Source organism: Manis pentadactyla, chromosome 10, assembly GCF_030020395.1.
Source record: "Manis pentadactyla isolate mManPen7 chromosome 10, mManPen7.hap1, whole genome shotgun sequence".
NCBI lineage: Eukaryota > Metazoa > Chordata > Mammalia > Pholidota > Manidae > Manis > Manis pentadactyla.
In genome coordinates, this window is record NC_080028.1 from 96,345,985 (window position 1) to 96,361,456 (window position 15,472).

The 15,472-nt window shown below is 52.6% G+C and overlaps 2 protein-coding genes across 8 annotated transcripts; both read right to left on the reverse strand.

Annotated features, from left to right (window-relative positions):
- Positions 1-10: 10 nt before the first annotated feature.
- Positions 11-10,794, reverse strand: SRRT (serrate, RNA effector molecule). 5 transcript variants are annotated; one of them, XM_036904553.2, is made up of 20 exons: positions 10,612-10,794; positions 10,168-10,307; positions 7,115-7,243; positions 6,715-6,861; positions 6,281-6,493; positions 4,335-4,504; positions 4,022-4,206; positions 3,746-3,844; positions 3,549-3,663; positions 3,273-3,430; positions 2,923-2,984; positions 2,734-2,812; positions 2,294-2,482; positions 1,784-1,957; positions 1,539-1,692; positions 1,182-1,375; positions 836-992; positions 536-625; positions 291-417; positions 11-194 (listed from the first exon to the last, which is right to left on the reverse strand). In XM_036904553.2, exons 2-20 carry the CDS (start codon positions 10,287-10,289, stop codon positions 119-121), a joined length of 2,640 nt encoding a protein of 879 aa, XP_036760448.1. In that variant the 5' UTR covers positions 10,290-10,307; positions 10,612-10,794; the 3' UTR covers positions 11-118. The 5 variants fall into 5 exon arrangements, with proteins under 5 accessions (XP_036760448.1, XP_036760450.1, XP_036760446.1 ...); XM_036904555.2 differs by having other exon boundaries at positions 6,281-6,469; positions 10,612-10,793; XM_036904551.2 differs by having other exon boundaries at positions 536-637; positions 10,612-10,793.
- An 878-nt stretch (positions 10,795-11,672) lies between these two features.
- On the reverse strand, positions 11,673-15,446 carry TRIP6 (thyroid hormone receptor interactor 6). 3 transcript variants are annotated; one of them, XM_036904563.2, is made up of 9 exons: positions 15,001-15,446; positions 14,633-14,760; positions 14,425-14,550; positions 13,777-14,154; positions 13,406-13,499; positions 13,123-13,292; positions 12,489-12,667; positions 12,109-12,229; positions 11,731-11,999 (listed from the first exon to the last, which is right to left on the reverse strand). In XM_036904563.2, the coding sequence occupies exons 1-9, from the start codon at positions 15,107-15,109 to the stop codon at positions 11,868-11,870; spliced, it is 1,437 nt and encodes a 478-aa protein (XP_036760458.2). In that variant the 5' UTR covers positions 15,110-15,446; the 3' UTR covers positions 11,731-11,867. The 3 variants fall into 3 exon arrangements, with proteins under 3 accessions (XP_036760461.2, XP_036760457.2, XP_036760458.2); XM_036904566.2 differs by lacking the exon at positions 12,109-12,229 and having other exon boundaries at positions 11,673-11,999; positions 14,633-14,710; XM_036904562.2 differs by lacking the exon at positions 12,109-12,229 and having other exon boundaries at positions 11,673-11,999.
- Between the last annotated feature and the right edge of the window lie 26 nt (positions 15,447-15,472).

Consider the following 15,472-nt stretch of genomic DNA (forward strand, 5'->3'; position numbering starts at 1 on the left):
CTGTCAGGAATCACTGTGGAAGTGCTTTTATTGGCAGTACGGCTGCATGTACAAAAAATTCTCAGCTGGATGGGACGAGGCAGTCACAAGTACAAATGATACCGGGAGTGAAGTAGACTCAAAAGAAATCCACGTCATCTGGAGCATCCAAGTCACGGTATTCCACAATGGCCCGTGGGTCTCCCCGGACCATCCTGTGAGATAAGAGGGAAAATGAGATGAGATGAGGGCCCCTGAAAGGGAATCTGAAAAGGAGCAAGCTTGGACATCTTATCTTAGCTCATCCTCACCTGTTCCGAGGTTTCCCAGGATAACCTCCCTGGCCTCGGAAGGCATCATAGTTCCCTCGGCCCGCACCATAGGGGGCATGGGGGTACGGAGGCCCTCCAGTGGGCACTGCAGGACGGACTGCACCAGCTAAGAGAAGATTAGTGTTGCGTTGAAAACTTACGACCTAACACATCCCAGCTAAGTTTTCTTTCTCCCAAGCCCCTACAACCACCACACCCTTCTCTAGTCCCTCCTATGGACTTACCTCCATAGCCCAAGATGGGGGGCCGGGGCTGACCATAGGGCATCAGGCCCTGGGGAGTCTGGTGTGGGTAGGGGAGTCCTGGGGTCAGGCCTGGGGGGAGTACAACACGGACAGGGACATGAATTACTGCGGGAGGAGGGGAGAGGCACAGCTGCACAGCTCAGGGCAGTGACAACCAGTTTTCAGAAATATGGCCTGAGGATGAGTATAAACTTCTTAGGGGAAGAGAGGATAGAGAACCAGGAGTCCTTGAAAAGTCGAGAAAGAAAAAGTGGCAGACCCTCATGGATCGTATCTTACTCTGGGCAGGGCCAGGGGGCTGAGCTGGCTTAATCTCTGGTAGAGCTGGGCGCTTGGCATCAGTAAGAAAGTTGTTAAAAAATGCCACCTCCTTCTTCACTTCCTCAATTTTCTCTGCATGCTTGTTAAAGATGTGTTTGCGTACAAATTCAGGGCCCTGGGTGCAGAGAGAAGAGGATCAGAACAGGGTGAGCCATGTAGGTTTCCTAACTCCCCAGACCTTCTGAAAGGGATAATCAACCTCCCTCCCACCAGCCATGCTGTGCAGTTTCCTCGCCAGGCCTTGGCTTCCTAGCTCAACCCCTCCTCCCACTGTTCTAACACACAGCTTTCTAATATCCCAGACCTTGAATTTCTTGCCACTGAGAGGGCATAGCCACTTATCCTTGCCCAGTTCCTGGGTGTTAGAGGTGACAAACTTTTCCACTTCTTGCTCAGGGTCTTTGCGACCCATCTTCTGGGCCTCTTCCTCTGAAAGAGATTCCCGTACACTCAGCAGTGGAGTCAGCTTCTCCTCAAATGTCTTCTGCCACTCTAGCACTGCAGTTTGGGAACAGAGATGGGACAACAGGTCAGCAAAAGACTAATAAGGAGGAGGGGATGAGAGGATGCCAGAGTGCTGCTACCAGAGCAGAACAAAGACCAGAGGCAACTAGGGAGACAGGAAAACCAAGGAAATTAAGTGGGGAAGCTGGCCGCTAACCTTCGCCATGACTGATGCGGTTGGGTGGCATGGGCCCCCGAACATGGATGATGCCACAGCGGTTGGGCATTTCATCCTCATTGGGGTACTCGCACGTGTTGTAATAATCCAGGGAATGTACAATGCGCAAATAGAGTAGTAGTTTGTCCAAAACCTAAGCACAAGAAGCCACACATTCACCCGACTTGCCCCTTTCCCACTTGAGCCAGGCTGGCACACCCACCACACTCCGCTGTCACTGGCACCTTTATCAACTTATCATCCCGCTCCACATTGATCTCGGCTGGGTTCCCTTCCTTAGGAGGCTCCTCTGGTGGAACCCCCCCACTGCTCCCCAGCAGCTCCTCCTCCTCAGCACTCACTTCCTCAATCAAATAGTCAGTGATATTTTTCAAGATTGGGTTCTGTGAGGGCAGACTCTGGTAGAGAGAGAGAAAGAGGGGCAAGTGAGGCAGAGAAACCCCTGGGGTTAGGTAGCAGAGAAACCGCATTTGAGAAGGTGAGGTGCATCCAGGAGCTCAAGGCCCACTCAGCTTAACCCCATCTCATTATTTGTCTTTGTTCTGTAATTGTTCTAACCACACCAACAATCACTAGTGCCAATCTCCTCTGCTGGAAGTTCTGCCCAAATAGAGGCAGAAGCAAGCAGGTGAATACAAGGGGTCAATGTTACAGATCCAGTAAGACCAGAGGGACCCAAAACAGAGGAGATGGGATCTGCTGCTTTTGAAAAAGTTCCACAGAGAGCCACTGACTGTTGGCAAAGGAGGTGTCCCAGGCTCAGAGGCCCAGAGCTGGGTCCTGTCATCCAGGGTATGGATCAACTTGGCGGCCAGTTTGATGTCGTTGCGCACTATTTGCTTGTGCTGGGTAATGCCATTGATGTTGCGGACACGACGAGTCAGGTCTCTGTTCACGCCAGGGCTCAGTTCGCACTCCCGGAGCTGGAGGGAACAGAAGCAACACCTGGAAGGCTGGCTCTACTGAAACACCAGTGGTTAGATTAAGCTCCCTGAGGACCAGGACAGGTCTGTCTTGTCTGTGCTAACAGTCCCAAAGCCTAGCCCAGAGACCTGTGAGCAGACTGGGTAGATGAACTGGGAGCAGAATGAATGAGCAGGTATGCAGTGGATTGTGTGCAGCATGGACAGCCCTGACTTCTCTTCCCCATAACAGGCCCACCCCGAAGACTCACTCGGATATTCTGCAGGTTCCAACAGATCTCTTTGATGTTAACGCTGCGGTCAAAGGTCACCCAGCCACGACGGAAAAATCTAAAGAAAGAAATGTCAGTGTAACTCTGGGATGAAGATTTAGTTGTCCATTAACCTTCCCCTGAACCTTTTCCCCAAGGAATCCAGGATCACCTCTCTCCACTGCTCACCTCCTCTCAGGCTGGGGCTCCGACAGTGCCACCCGCATAAAGCCGGGATATCTTTTACAAAGCTAGGGAAGCAGAGGCACAGAAACCCCATTTAGTGACTCAAGGATTCAATTCTTCCTTCAATCCCACATCCTCAGAACCCTAGGAGACTGCCTTTGACTCTTTACTCAGAGAGGGAAAAACCAATGGAGAATAGCAGCACTTGGCAGCAAATGGTGCACTTAGGTGCCAGCCCTCAACAGGCAAGGGCCCATGGGAAGGAGGCTTCCCTCTTACAGAATAGGGCCATATTACCTTGCCCAGCCTTGCCCCGCCACAATATGGCACTGGAGGCCAGTTTCCCCACTCACAGAAATGATCTCAGCCCGGGAGATGTTGGGTGCGATGTTGCGCATGAAAAGAGAGCAAGTCTTATGCAGGGGCCGGGGCTTACATTCCAGCCCGGGAGGGTCCTTAGGCTTCTCCCTTTCTTCCTCCTTGGGCTTCTCCTTTTCCTTGAGTGCTTCCTCTATGCAGGAAGTAGTGGGAGTTGTTGAATTTTTAATGTTGAGTTTGAGGGGAGAATAGGAAAGCTGTCAAAATCCCACCCCATCTCTCCCAGAAGCCCACTCTCCCCCGCTACCCACCAGCCTCTTCTTTCTCCTCAGCATGGCCATTCTCAGACTCAGACTCAGACTCAGACACACTGCCTTCATCGAAGCTGTCATCTCCGCTGTGCTTCCTATTCCGCTTCTTGCCGCTCTGTGAGCACCACAGCAAGAGGTGGTGAGCCAAGCAGCAGGGACCCCAACCCTGACACTGACCTAGGCCAGAGAGAGCCCACCTTTTTGGCCTCTTTCTCAGCGTCATCTTTCTTCTCTTCCTTGTCCCCATCACCCTCAGATTTCTTAGTTTTGTCATCATTAGAACTGTCATTTTCAGCCTATAGGTAAAGAATCACCAGACATGTCAATCTCCCCTTCAACCTTTTATCAGAGGGTCCCTCCTGCTCCCAACCCCATTCACAACCCATCCCATCTCCTCTGCACCCCACCGCCCTAAGCAGCCCTGTCCTCTCCCCAAGCACTAAAGGCAGCACCCAGAGCCCCAGCACTCAGACCTGTTTGCCATCCTCTTTCTTGTCATCCTTATCATTGGCCTTGCGCTCTCCATCCCCCAAGCCTGGTCCAGCCCGGCCTTCCTCTTTCTTGCTGGGCTCCCCTGGCTTTCCTGCCTGTTCCTCCTCCTCTTCCTGCTCCAGGATGCGTAGATCATTCTCGGTACCTCCTTCCATCTTAATCACAGCTACCAACAAAGGGAGGAAGGTCACAACCAAAGGGCCCTGGCCTTTGGCCTCTAGCTGTCAACCTACTTCTATTTTCCAGCCAAAACCTTGGTCACCAGACACCCCATATCGCTCCTTGTCCACATACCTGCATCCAGCATCTTGACAATGGCATCAGCTTTGTCTATGTCCAGAAGAAGATTATCAAACCAGCCACCCTCCATGAGGGACAAGAATACCCTCAGTCGGTTTTGCAGGGCCCCCCGGGCTTCCTGCCGACGCTTGCCCACCTCATCTGGGTGGTACTTGGATCGAAACCTGGGAAGGAAATGGGGAGGGAAGAGACAAGATAGTCACTGGAGACCAGGGCCAGGACTTTGGGAGGGGCCCAGACAAAGTCAGGGATTAGCCCCCATCCTCTCACACCCACAAAAAACATTACAGCACAGTGTCTAGGGGGAGGGGTGCTCTAGAACCACCCAATACCCCCAAAAGGAACCAGAGTTATGCTCTGAGAAGATTTGGGGGAGAGCCAGGAACTAAGAACTCTGGAACTGGGAAAAGCAATGACTACCCGGGAAGCCAGAGTTGGAGAGGGAGACCGATTGTTTTTAAGTCTCTGGGAAACACTAACTTTAAAAAATGTAGTTTCCCAAAGCTTCCAAGAGAAAGGGCTAAGCAAATAGGCCCCAAAGAACCTCCCTCTCCTCGCCATTTAAAAGGACTGCTCCCACCAACTCCCTCCATCCCTAGGTGGAAGATATAGAGAAACCTGATGCACCAGATAGGAAAAGCCAAAAAAGGCAGAATACCTTTCTCCCCCCTTGGGAAGATAAGAAGATGGTGAAGGGACAGGGAAAGGCCAAAGGGAGACACTGAAGAGCCCTTACAACCTAAGGTACTGCCCAAAGGGAGAGAGGCGTGGGGTGGGGAGGGAGCATGAAAAGGAAACATTTAAAATAAAGACAGGGAGAAAACAGGAGAAATCAGCAGTATGAGAAAAAGAATAAAGGGAAAGTATGAGAAAGTCCCAGAAATCGAAAACACAGGGAAAAACTAAAGACCAGAGAAACTGAAAAAACAGGAAAGAAGTGTTAGTACAGAGACACAGTAAAAGTGCATGACAGAATGAGACACAGACATAGAGAAGGAAGAGGGGACAGGGAGAGACAGAACAGAACCACAAGTGGAGGGAAGGAAAGCCGCAGGCATCACCTCCAGGATCTTTACCTTGGCCGCTTGGTCAAACAGAGCTCAAGATTTAACTAGCCGCGCCCAGGGCCCATGCTGGCAGGTGGGCCACCGGCTGGCTCCTGGCTGGGGCGTCCCGGCCCGGATGCCCCACCCCCGCGGGACTCCGCGGTGGGGGCCCTGACTGACTAGCTGCCTGAGTGTTACATTCAGCTAAACTGCTGCATTGTGCACAGCAGTGCCCTGCCTGTCTGCCTGGCCGGGGCAGCGCAGCTCAGCCCAGGGGGCTCATGTATGGGCTGGGTATGGTGGGGGTGGAGGTGGGTTTGCTCCGAGCTCCGTCGATGAGCGGGTGTAGTTCCCAGTTCTGGCTCTTTTCAAGGAGAAGGAGCAGAAAGAGGATGAGGAGGAGGAGGAGGAGCAGGAAGGGGGGAAAAGATGGTTGATTAAAATTAAAACATCCACAAAAGGAAAAAAATTAAAATTCTTTTTCTGTCAAATGACCCTGAGATCTTTGCTTTTCTTGTCTGGATTCACTTGTTGCTTTTGGGAGGAAGCCACAGCCACACAGGGTCCCGGCGATCAGGGATGACAGTGACCCAATACCAGCAAGTGGGAAGCAGTCTGTCTGCTGCCCCAAGGGAACAGGTGGCTCTGGCCAGCTGCCTGGAGGCATCCTACTCACTGAGGACAGAGGGGAAGGGAGTGGGGTAGGGGCCGTGGCAGACACTGAAGTGAGAACCCATCAGCCAGTGCTGGTGTCCTTCCCATCCCCCACCCCCAGGACGTTCCAGATTGGGGAAAACAGGGGTGGGGGGCGGGGAGGACAGGGCTGCAGGGGCCACTGGCAGGGCCAGGGAAAACATGCTAGGGAGCAGACAGCAGGAGAGCAGGGGCACTCACCACTCCTCATCTTTATGAGCCAGAAAGAAATCCTGCATCTGCTGTCTTCGAAAATCCAGCTTGTAGTCATTATAGCGCTTAACTGCCTCTGTCTCATCTACAGAGTCGTCCAAGGACAACAGAAATTCCTTGAAGGTCTTCATCACTGGCGGTGGCACACCCAAGTCGATCTCCGCAATGCTGCCCAGCCTGGGGGGGGCCCGGTCAGGAAATCTTGGTTGTAGGGAAGAGGGTGGGGGGATGGGGAGCCGAGGTAGCCAGCTGCCCCCTTTACCCACCATGACCATCAGCCTGGCACAAGCTGCTACCACTCAACAAGCAACTGTGTGCCTGACCCACTGCCTGGCTCCAGCCTCAGCCTTGAGCAACCCCAACCCATCCCCTAAGCCTACCAACTCCCTTCTCCAGAGAACCCTGGAACACCCAGTCTTTACCTGGCCTGGATAGGCAGAACATGATGCTGCATGATGTGGACATCCGGGTGGCCCCAGGGCTGAGGGGGGCCGTAAGTTGGGCCCCCACCCCCCCCAGCATAGGGCATCTCATAGCCACTGTGGTATGGGTCAGAGCTGTGCTCATCCCTAAGGGTGGGGGAACACAAAAGTCAGACAGAGAAGGGAATCCCCTCTCCAGAGCACAAAGGAGAGGACAGAGGGAGGGGCACATGGAATGTGGTTGCTCACCCAAGGGTTTAAAGGGATAAAAAAGATGGGTTTATAGGAAGTTTGATTACAGGAAACGACAAAGATGCTCTCGACAGAAGTGAGGAAGACCGTTGAGGCCAGGTGGAACTGAGACTAAGGAGAGAAGACAGAGAAGCTGCTGCCATCTCACCAGTCTCGCCTCATGCGCTTCTGCGGGGGGCTGAGCTCGTGGCGGGGAGGAGAGAAGCGCTCTCGACGATTCCGGTCATAGTCACGATATTCACCCCGACTGCGGCGCTCCCGACCCCGGTCCCACTCTCTGGAGATGAGAATAAGTAATTGAGACGGTTGGCTATCCCAAGGTCACCCTCCTGGACAGGCCCTTCCTATTCTGAGACACCAGACTAAAAGCCTAAAATGATACAACTGCCCTCTAAACAGAAAAAAACTCTTCACTGCTTCCATCACTTCAGTCATTACCCACTCACTGAAAGCTCTCCAACTCTTCCTCTCCTCTGCCCAGCCTTTTCCTGAGCTCCAGACCCACATTAAGCAGCCCCTACTCAGCCACTGCCACTCAACATCAGCAGGTCAGAACTGAGCCTATCATTGCTATCGCTACAGGCCCCAACTTGCTCTCTCCTCCTGTTTCCCATTCTCTGTTGTCAACACATCACCAGGTGTCCGGTTATGAAGTGTCACCCTCACCACTAATTCACTGGCTTGTTAATCCTTTGCCTGGTCCCTCTACTGGAGCTGCAGCACTGGTCTCCCCATCTCTACTCTACTGTCAAGAATGACCTCTCAACACAAAGCCAGTCACCCTCCCTTGCTTAAAGGCCAGGACACAACACTGTTCAAATTCTGCATTCCTGGCTATCATTCCAGCCTCTCCACTGGCCACCAACCACCTCCATTCCCATCTTAACAAAATAAAGAATAAAATCCTTGCTCTAATCCACTGGTTTTCAAACTTTTTGGCTTGGGACCCCAACTTACACTCTTTAAAATAATTAAATATTAAAGATTTTTTCCTATGTGGGTTATATCTATCAAAACTTACTATATCCAAAATTGGAACAGAAAAGGTACCCATTAACTGTAAGTTTATATATTAACGTAAGTTATATACTTCTATTAAAAAAGTAGCTATTTTCTCAATGTTTAGTGAGAAAAGTGGCATTGTTTCTCCACTTACAAATCTTTTCAAAGTCTGCCTTAACAGATATAGCTGGATTCTCATGTTTGCTTCTACATCCAATCTATTGTAATAAGTTATTTGGTTGAAAAAATAAAATCTGGCCTCACAGATACATAGTTGGAAAAGGAAATACTTTAATAGTCTTTACAGACAATTGGTGATATTCTTTGATTCTACCCAAAACTTGACAAGAGAGTTTCCTAAAGGCTAGGTACTGTTGAATCTGACAGGTACCAATGAACATTCTGTACTCCAGTACATTAAAATCCATTATTTTATCTTGCTCTTTGAATCTTGACACATCTTGTTAAACTATCAAAATTTCATATTTTTAGCATCACTACATAGCTCATCAGCAAAGTTTCTAAGTAAAGGTGAAGCTGTCAACCTCAGATCAGCAAATACAATTTTTCCAAAATGTCGGTTTTCACTGTAAAGTTCTACTTACATCATTGGCAACAACTCTAACATATTCCTAGAAGTAACAGGTTCTTTTAATCTGTTTTCAAGAAAATGTCTGTCAAATACCCAAACATGAATAACCACTATTGTTTAGCAGTTTTTCATTCAGGTAAAAATGGCAACCCATGGGACAGAAACTGTTAGGTCAGCTCCCAACTCAATCCTATAAATGCTCTTCCTCAAGATAACCGCCGAACCCTATGTAAGGTTCAAGTGCTTTATGCATACTTCCCATTCCTCACGTGTACCAAAAAGAAACGCAAAGTCAAGAACCCAATTTAATAAATTTTTACTGCTTCATCTGGGATACAAAGTGAAATTGGCTTTTTTTTTTTCTTTTAAACTGTTGTGTGCCACTGCCCTGAATTATGCTAGGAGACCAGCAGTTTTACCCACCACTGCTGCAGCACCCAGAGTGCATGTGTCAGAACAGCACAAAGGACAGTATTATCTTAGTGTTACCACAGAGAGCTGGAACCACACAGGCCCCCTCTGTGGACATTTTGAGAGCCACTGTCTAAAAAACTCAATTATGTGCTCTTTCTGCACATTCCAACCCTGAATCCAAGCTGTTCACTCCACCTGTGTTTGGGGAATTCCCACTCATCTTTCCAAGTCTCACTAACTGGATTTCCTGTAGTTTTCCCCTCCCTTAGAAGATCTGTTCCCTCAACACTTATCATCTTTACGATGATAACCCATATATACTCATTTGCAGCACACACCCAAGGCCATTCCTTCCCCCACCCCCAGAGTATAAACTCCTTAAGGGCAATAACCACATCTTATCCATTTTCAGAATTCAGGATACCTTTAATTTTCTTCTTAAAAAATACCAAGAAAAACAAAGTACCACATATTCTCAACAGTGAAAACACAATGACAGACTGAATGATTTTCTAAACTCATTTTCCAAGGCAATACTGAATGAATACATGCTTTCACAGTAAGTCGTCTCAATTTTTTTTTCCTGGTCATGTTGCCAAATCGACTCAGTGCCATCAACTCACTGATCAGATATCTGAGATGCCCCTTAAAAGATTAGATTAAAAGATCTTCCACAGTTTCTCTTGATTACTTTATCTGAAACCACTTCAGATGTTTCCTAATGCAAACAACTACAACTCAACAAACCAGAAAACTAATCACTAACTCAAATCTAATCAATTAGCCCAACCATCACTATCCAAAAATCTTGCACTAATTTTATGCAAAAAAGTTACAAAAAATTTAACCACAAACTTAACCCTGCAAGGAAACTGGTCTGTTCTGACAACCTCTCCAGTCACATCAATTGTTACTTCTTTTGAAATATTTTACAAACTACAAAGTACAAACATTGTAAGTATATGTGTAAGTCTTGGTTTTTCATACTCAAACTCTTAGCTCTTCCGGACAGTGTAAAAATCAGGCCATAGTTGGCTCCTTGGCCAACACCAAATAGGTTGAGCCACAAGAAACGCTCAAATACAAACGATTCCACACGGTTCGCCCTAATACAATTATACGGGAAATGCAATCAGGGTGGAGTGCAACCCAATGAGACAACGGGACGAAACTGAGGAAAGGCAGTATCATACCGGTCATTCCAATCGTCCCCTCGACGTCTTTCATCTCTCTCCCGAGAACGATCATAGTCGCTGCGCTCTCTTCTAAACTTGTCCCTGCGCCTTCGATCGTACTCGTCATCACTGTCACCCATGGTGCGGTCTGAGGGACCCTGGAGCCGGAACAGGGGTGGTCACGGCGTTGAACAATGACAAGAGAAGGAAAGGCTCACCCCTCCAGGACAGCACACCCGCCTCCCGCCGCAAAGGCTAGCCCTCCGCTGTCCCCGCCGTCGTCAGCCCTCTTCCCCGGCAGGAGAGAGGTGCAGACTCTCCGCCGGCCGCCGAGGTCTCCCCGCCCACGCCCGTCGGCCCCCGGCCCCTGTTCCCAGCCCCGCCCTTCCCCCACTTGGGAGCGGTCCCGGCCGTTGCGCTCTCGCGGGCTGCTTTTCCGGGCGACCAGGGCCCGCCTCTTGCCTCCGGCGTGCGACGAGGACGGCAAGGAGGGTGAGAGGGAGACGCAGGGCTCTCAGCGAGGGGGCCGAAGACACAGGAAGAAAGTGGGACACCCGAGGAGGGGCGGTCAGCGCGCGCCGCTCGCACCGCGCCTGCGTCACCGGCGTAACAGCGCCTCGAACTGCAAACCACAAACTACATCTCGCGCGGCCTGAACTGGAACTAAACCACAGAGGCTGAAACTGGGAGCCCCGGGGAATGACGGGAAGGGGCGGGGACCCGTAAGACTCGCGCACTTTCCGGGACGGGAACTGCGCGTGGGCAAGAGGAACTACGGGAGCCGAGCTGAACCAAGCGCGGCCTCGGGAGAGCTGTAGGGCCCACTGGATGTCAAGGAGTTTTCTCCGGCCGAAGTCAAAGACCGTGCTACCCGGGATGTGCCTGGGGTCTGAAGCAGTTCGCGAGCAGCTGTCACCCCCTTAACCTTGTTCGAGGTGCCTCCCGACCTCACGCGGGTTGCCCCGCCCCCGCTCTTCGGGCAGGGCAGGGACTGGGTGGTTGTGGGCTTTTAGCGGGACGGAGCAACCATTTTAAAGCATCTCCCACCATTTTATGCTTCCACCCTAGAACAAGCTTTTGCTGGTGCCTACGTATGCGTTTCCTGCAAACCCATTGTTACTGCTCGTCCTCGACAAAGGCGCCCATGTTCTAAGCAAAACTGGCAAATCTCAGTCTGACTCCAACCAGTACTTTGATAAGATACGTTAAGTTGAGGTCTCGATCAACAGACAGAAGCTGACTAGCCCCAGGTTAAAATCACCACCACCAGGGGGTAACACCACGTCCTTACTAAGTGTGAAGGTTTAAGAATGGTAAATACTGCTTGCCTGCACCGTACTGCAGCTGTGCTCCCAGTCCTGAGAGGGGTGTCTTTACAACAAACTACATGACAAAGTATACAGTACAGTTGCAAAAAAAAAGACCAAGAAAACCCCAGTTCTGATCTTGGTTCTGCCACTTGGGAACTATGCGCTGTGGGTAAGTCACTCCCTAGCTAAACATAGAGACCGCTAAACATGGCATCAATCACAAGTGCTTATATTGGGCTGCTGTGAGAATCAGATGAGACAAAGACTTAAGTGTGTTTTGTAAACTCTTGAGGGATTATTATTTCATGATTGGAGGAAGAGTAGACAGCATTTGGTGACAAAGTTGTAAAGGTAGATATCGGTGTGGTTGACGGGAAGGGAGAAGGCAGCAGGTACATCTGGGAAGACTCAGCAGTCAGTGGTAACAGTGGCCGAGAGTTCCTGGATGCGCCAGGCACTGCAGGCCTTGCACAAGATGTGCCCATCCAGCGGGTAGCAGCCCTGACACTCACCCTCAGAGGATAGCAACAGTCCACATTCCTGTTAGGAAAGAAACAACAGCTTTCCATCAGGCCCAGACCCCTGGATTCTACCATACTCAGCACCCTAAACCCCAAAACCCCCTTTTCCCTTGCCCTGGCCACTTGACCTCGCACTTGTAACAGCCAATGTGAAAACTGCGATCCAGAGCAACAATTCGCACAGTCTCCTCCTGACCTGGCTCAGGCATGATGGCCCCACCACACACTGAGCACCGCGGGGCAAACTTCCTGAGGTGGAAGGGAAGCAAGGAGGCTGTCAAGCCCCAGGGTGGCAGGGGACTAACAGTGGAGCCCAGAGAACGAGGGACGTGGGAAAGAACACAGAGACCAGAGTTACGGTCTGGGATCTTGGGAAAGAGAGGGATGTTAATGAAAATGAGGCACTGCCGGGAGTGGGAAACAGCAGAGGTTAGGGACTACTAGGACATGAAGGAGAAAGATGGGAAAGGCCAGGTGATCTGAAACAAAGATGGGGACCTAGCCTAACCTGTGGAAGTCCTCAATGCAGTGGATCTGGCTGGTGGCATCTACTGTGAAAGGGATGCCGTCAAGGCCACGGTGGCACACCACACAGGTGAAGCAGCCAGGGTGGTAGGCCTTTCCCATAGCCCGCAGGATCCGGTCCAAGATGGGTTGGGAGCATGTGGAACACTTCTCCAGGGTGGCCTTTTGGGAAGGAAGGCAGGAAGTTCAGGAATGGAAGTCCCACAGCAGGCATCCTGCCAGCCCACCCATCTGTTTTTGTAGCCCCCTGCATGTGATTCAGTGAAAGGTGACCTCGAACAGACCCCAGTTCAAGTCCCAACACTGCAGCTTCCTGGTTAAGTGATTTGACCTTTCTGAACGTGTTTCCTTCTATAGTAGTATCTGCTTCAGAGGGGTGTTACGGAAATTTGACACATTCCCTTAACTCTAAAAATTGTAAACAATGTCACGTTTTAAGGGATGTGTCCTCCTTTCCAACAGCCAGTATTTAGCTACTTAGTTAATTCCTCTCTTCTTATGTATCAGTTTAGTCCCCCTGCTTTGAGCTCTGTTCCTCTTCAATATCTAGTTCCCACCTTGGATGGGAGCCCTGGCCTCCTGCTGCTGCCTCCAGCCCGTCTGGCCCCACCACTCACCACGTAGCAGCTCTCACAGTATGCCCTCCTCTCCACAGCATAGAAGTGCTGGCCCCGAAGTTGGGCACGACACGTAGAACATACAAAGCAGGCAACATGGAAGACTCGGTCCAGGGCCACAACCCCGGCCCCATCCCCGACCACATCTTCTCCACAGCCGCCACACCGACCTTCAGGTGGAAGGGACAGGGTCAACCTGCACAGGCTGGGAAGCTGAATCCTCTGTCCCTCTGACTTTCCAGCCCCACCTCCCCTTCCCACCCCACCCAGGGGGTCAGCTCACCAAAGTACTCCCCACTGGGGGGGTGGTTCATGTCATGCACCAGCTTCTTGGTCAGCCTCTCAAGCTCCTCCTCAGGAGGCTGGCTCAGGGGGACCTAGAAGGTGGGAAATGGGGTCAGCCCTAGGCCTAGATCCCGACACTGTCAAAATCCCTGAGGTCCAGACAATTCCACTCGGAAAGTTCATCTGACAACGTCCCAATACAGGGTCCAGGGGCACACCTAAAAGAGCCAGTTTGCAGCTCTAGCCCCCTCTCTCCTTTATTTCCTGACCTGCTCCCCACCCCCAGGGGATCTAGCTCTCCGGCAACCCAGCTCCCTACACCTCAGACAAGCATGACATTAACCACCCCCACCCAATCCTGGTGCTCACCTGGGGCCCGTAGCCACCTCGTCTTCCTCCTCCTGCAGCCTCCTCTTTACTCACTGGCCCTGGCTCTCGGTGGCTTCTGTAACCAGCCCCCCAGACATCTGCTCGGCCTGGGAGAGGAAAGTGGGGGCCCGGGAGGGGCCCAGAGGCCTGGGAGGCCCCCCGCCTGGGTGGGCCGCAGCCCCTCACTGGCTGTGCCACCTTCACTTGCACAGGGAAGGGCGGGCCAGCGGGAGTGCTGGCTGTGGCATAGGAGGCCGGAGCGGGGCCCCCACAGGGAGCTGCTGAGAGCAGCGGGGCAGGAGCAGCCCCTCCATTTGGCTTCAGGGAGCCTGAACCCAAACCCGTGCGATAGGCAGGGGGCTGAGGGGCTTCATAAGCCTGCGGAGAAACGCAGACCAGGAGTGAGCAGGCCAGAAATCACACCTGTGGGAACCCCCATGTGTGTGACTCCCAGGCAGGCATGGATTTTTGACAAGGACCTGCCCTCAACCTAGTAGACTGACAACCCAGTCTTCCTGGTGAGTGCATTGCTCACGTAGTGGACCCCCGCCCCACAACTGGGCTGAGAATCCAAAAAAATGACCAGGCCTGGTGGGGTGGGGTCGGGACAAGGAGCAGGAGAAAGACAGGGGCAGGACAGGGTGTCACCTGCCAGTCTAGTCTCCTTGGGGCATGACCACGACCCCCATCCAGCTCAGCCAGCATGCTGGTCAGGGAATCTATCTCAGCATCCAGGCTTCCTGGGTGCAAACCGCCCCTGTCTTGGGGGAGTCCCTAGGGATGGAACAGAGCAGGAAGAATGTGAATCACCTGCCCGGGGTGCACCCCACCCCCACCCCCCAATGCCGGTTCTCACCTGCGGGCGCTGGGGTGCTCCATGGCACCCCACCCAGGCCAGCCCCCGATCCTCTGGTCCCCCCGGGACCTGGTAACACTGCTCAGATGGGAGGGGGCAAAAATTGACCCTGGGGTGGGGCTGGAGTGCTGGGGTGAGGGAAGAGAGAGAGAAGGTGGGGATGGGGAAGGGGCGAAGGGTGACACCTGTGGAGGCCACCCTCTTGGGTCCTTCTCCTCTTACCCCACCCTGCACCTGGGGTCTGAGAATGGGGCAGGAGGCAGGGAGGGCTGCCAGAGGCAAGGTCGGGGGCAGGCTCGGCGAGAGGCAGGAGCCCAAGGCAGAGGTGAGCGGGGCGGCTGTGGGAGGCCGCACTGGGGCTGCCTTACCTGTTCCGTGGGCTGACGGCGGCCCCGGGACGCCTCGGGGGAGTGCTCTCCCCTGAGGGGCTCTGGCGGGCTCCGGCTGCTTCGGAGGGAGCCAGGTGGGCCCCGACATGGCCTGGAACGAGGGGCTCCAGGCAGCGGTCGGGCCCCACAGAGCCCGGGCCTCCGGCCTTGACCCCGTCTTCCGTCCCACACCTCGGTTGGAACTTCAGGAAAGCAACTTTTTCTGGCCTTTTTTTCCCCCCCTTCCTCCCCAATTTTGGGACTGGCCACGCCCCCGGTGACGTCACCACATTCCTGGGGGAGGGTCACGTGGCCCCCGAGGCCCTAAAGTGCCGTCCCACCCCGGAGTCGGCCCCCTTTTGCCCATGGGGGAGGGCTTTCCTCGGGAGCCCGCGTCTGAGCAGCTGAGGGCAGCCTCCGTCGCCACGGGTTCCCCCCAGGCCCGCCCCAAGTCCTGCACGTGGCCGCCCCG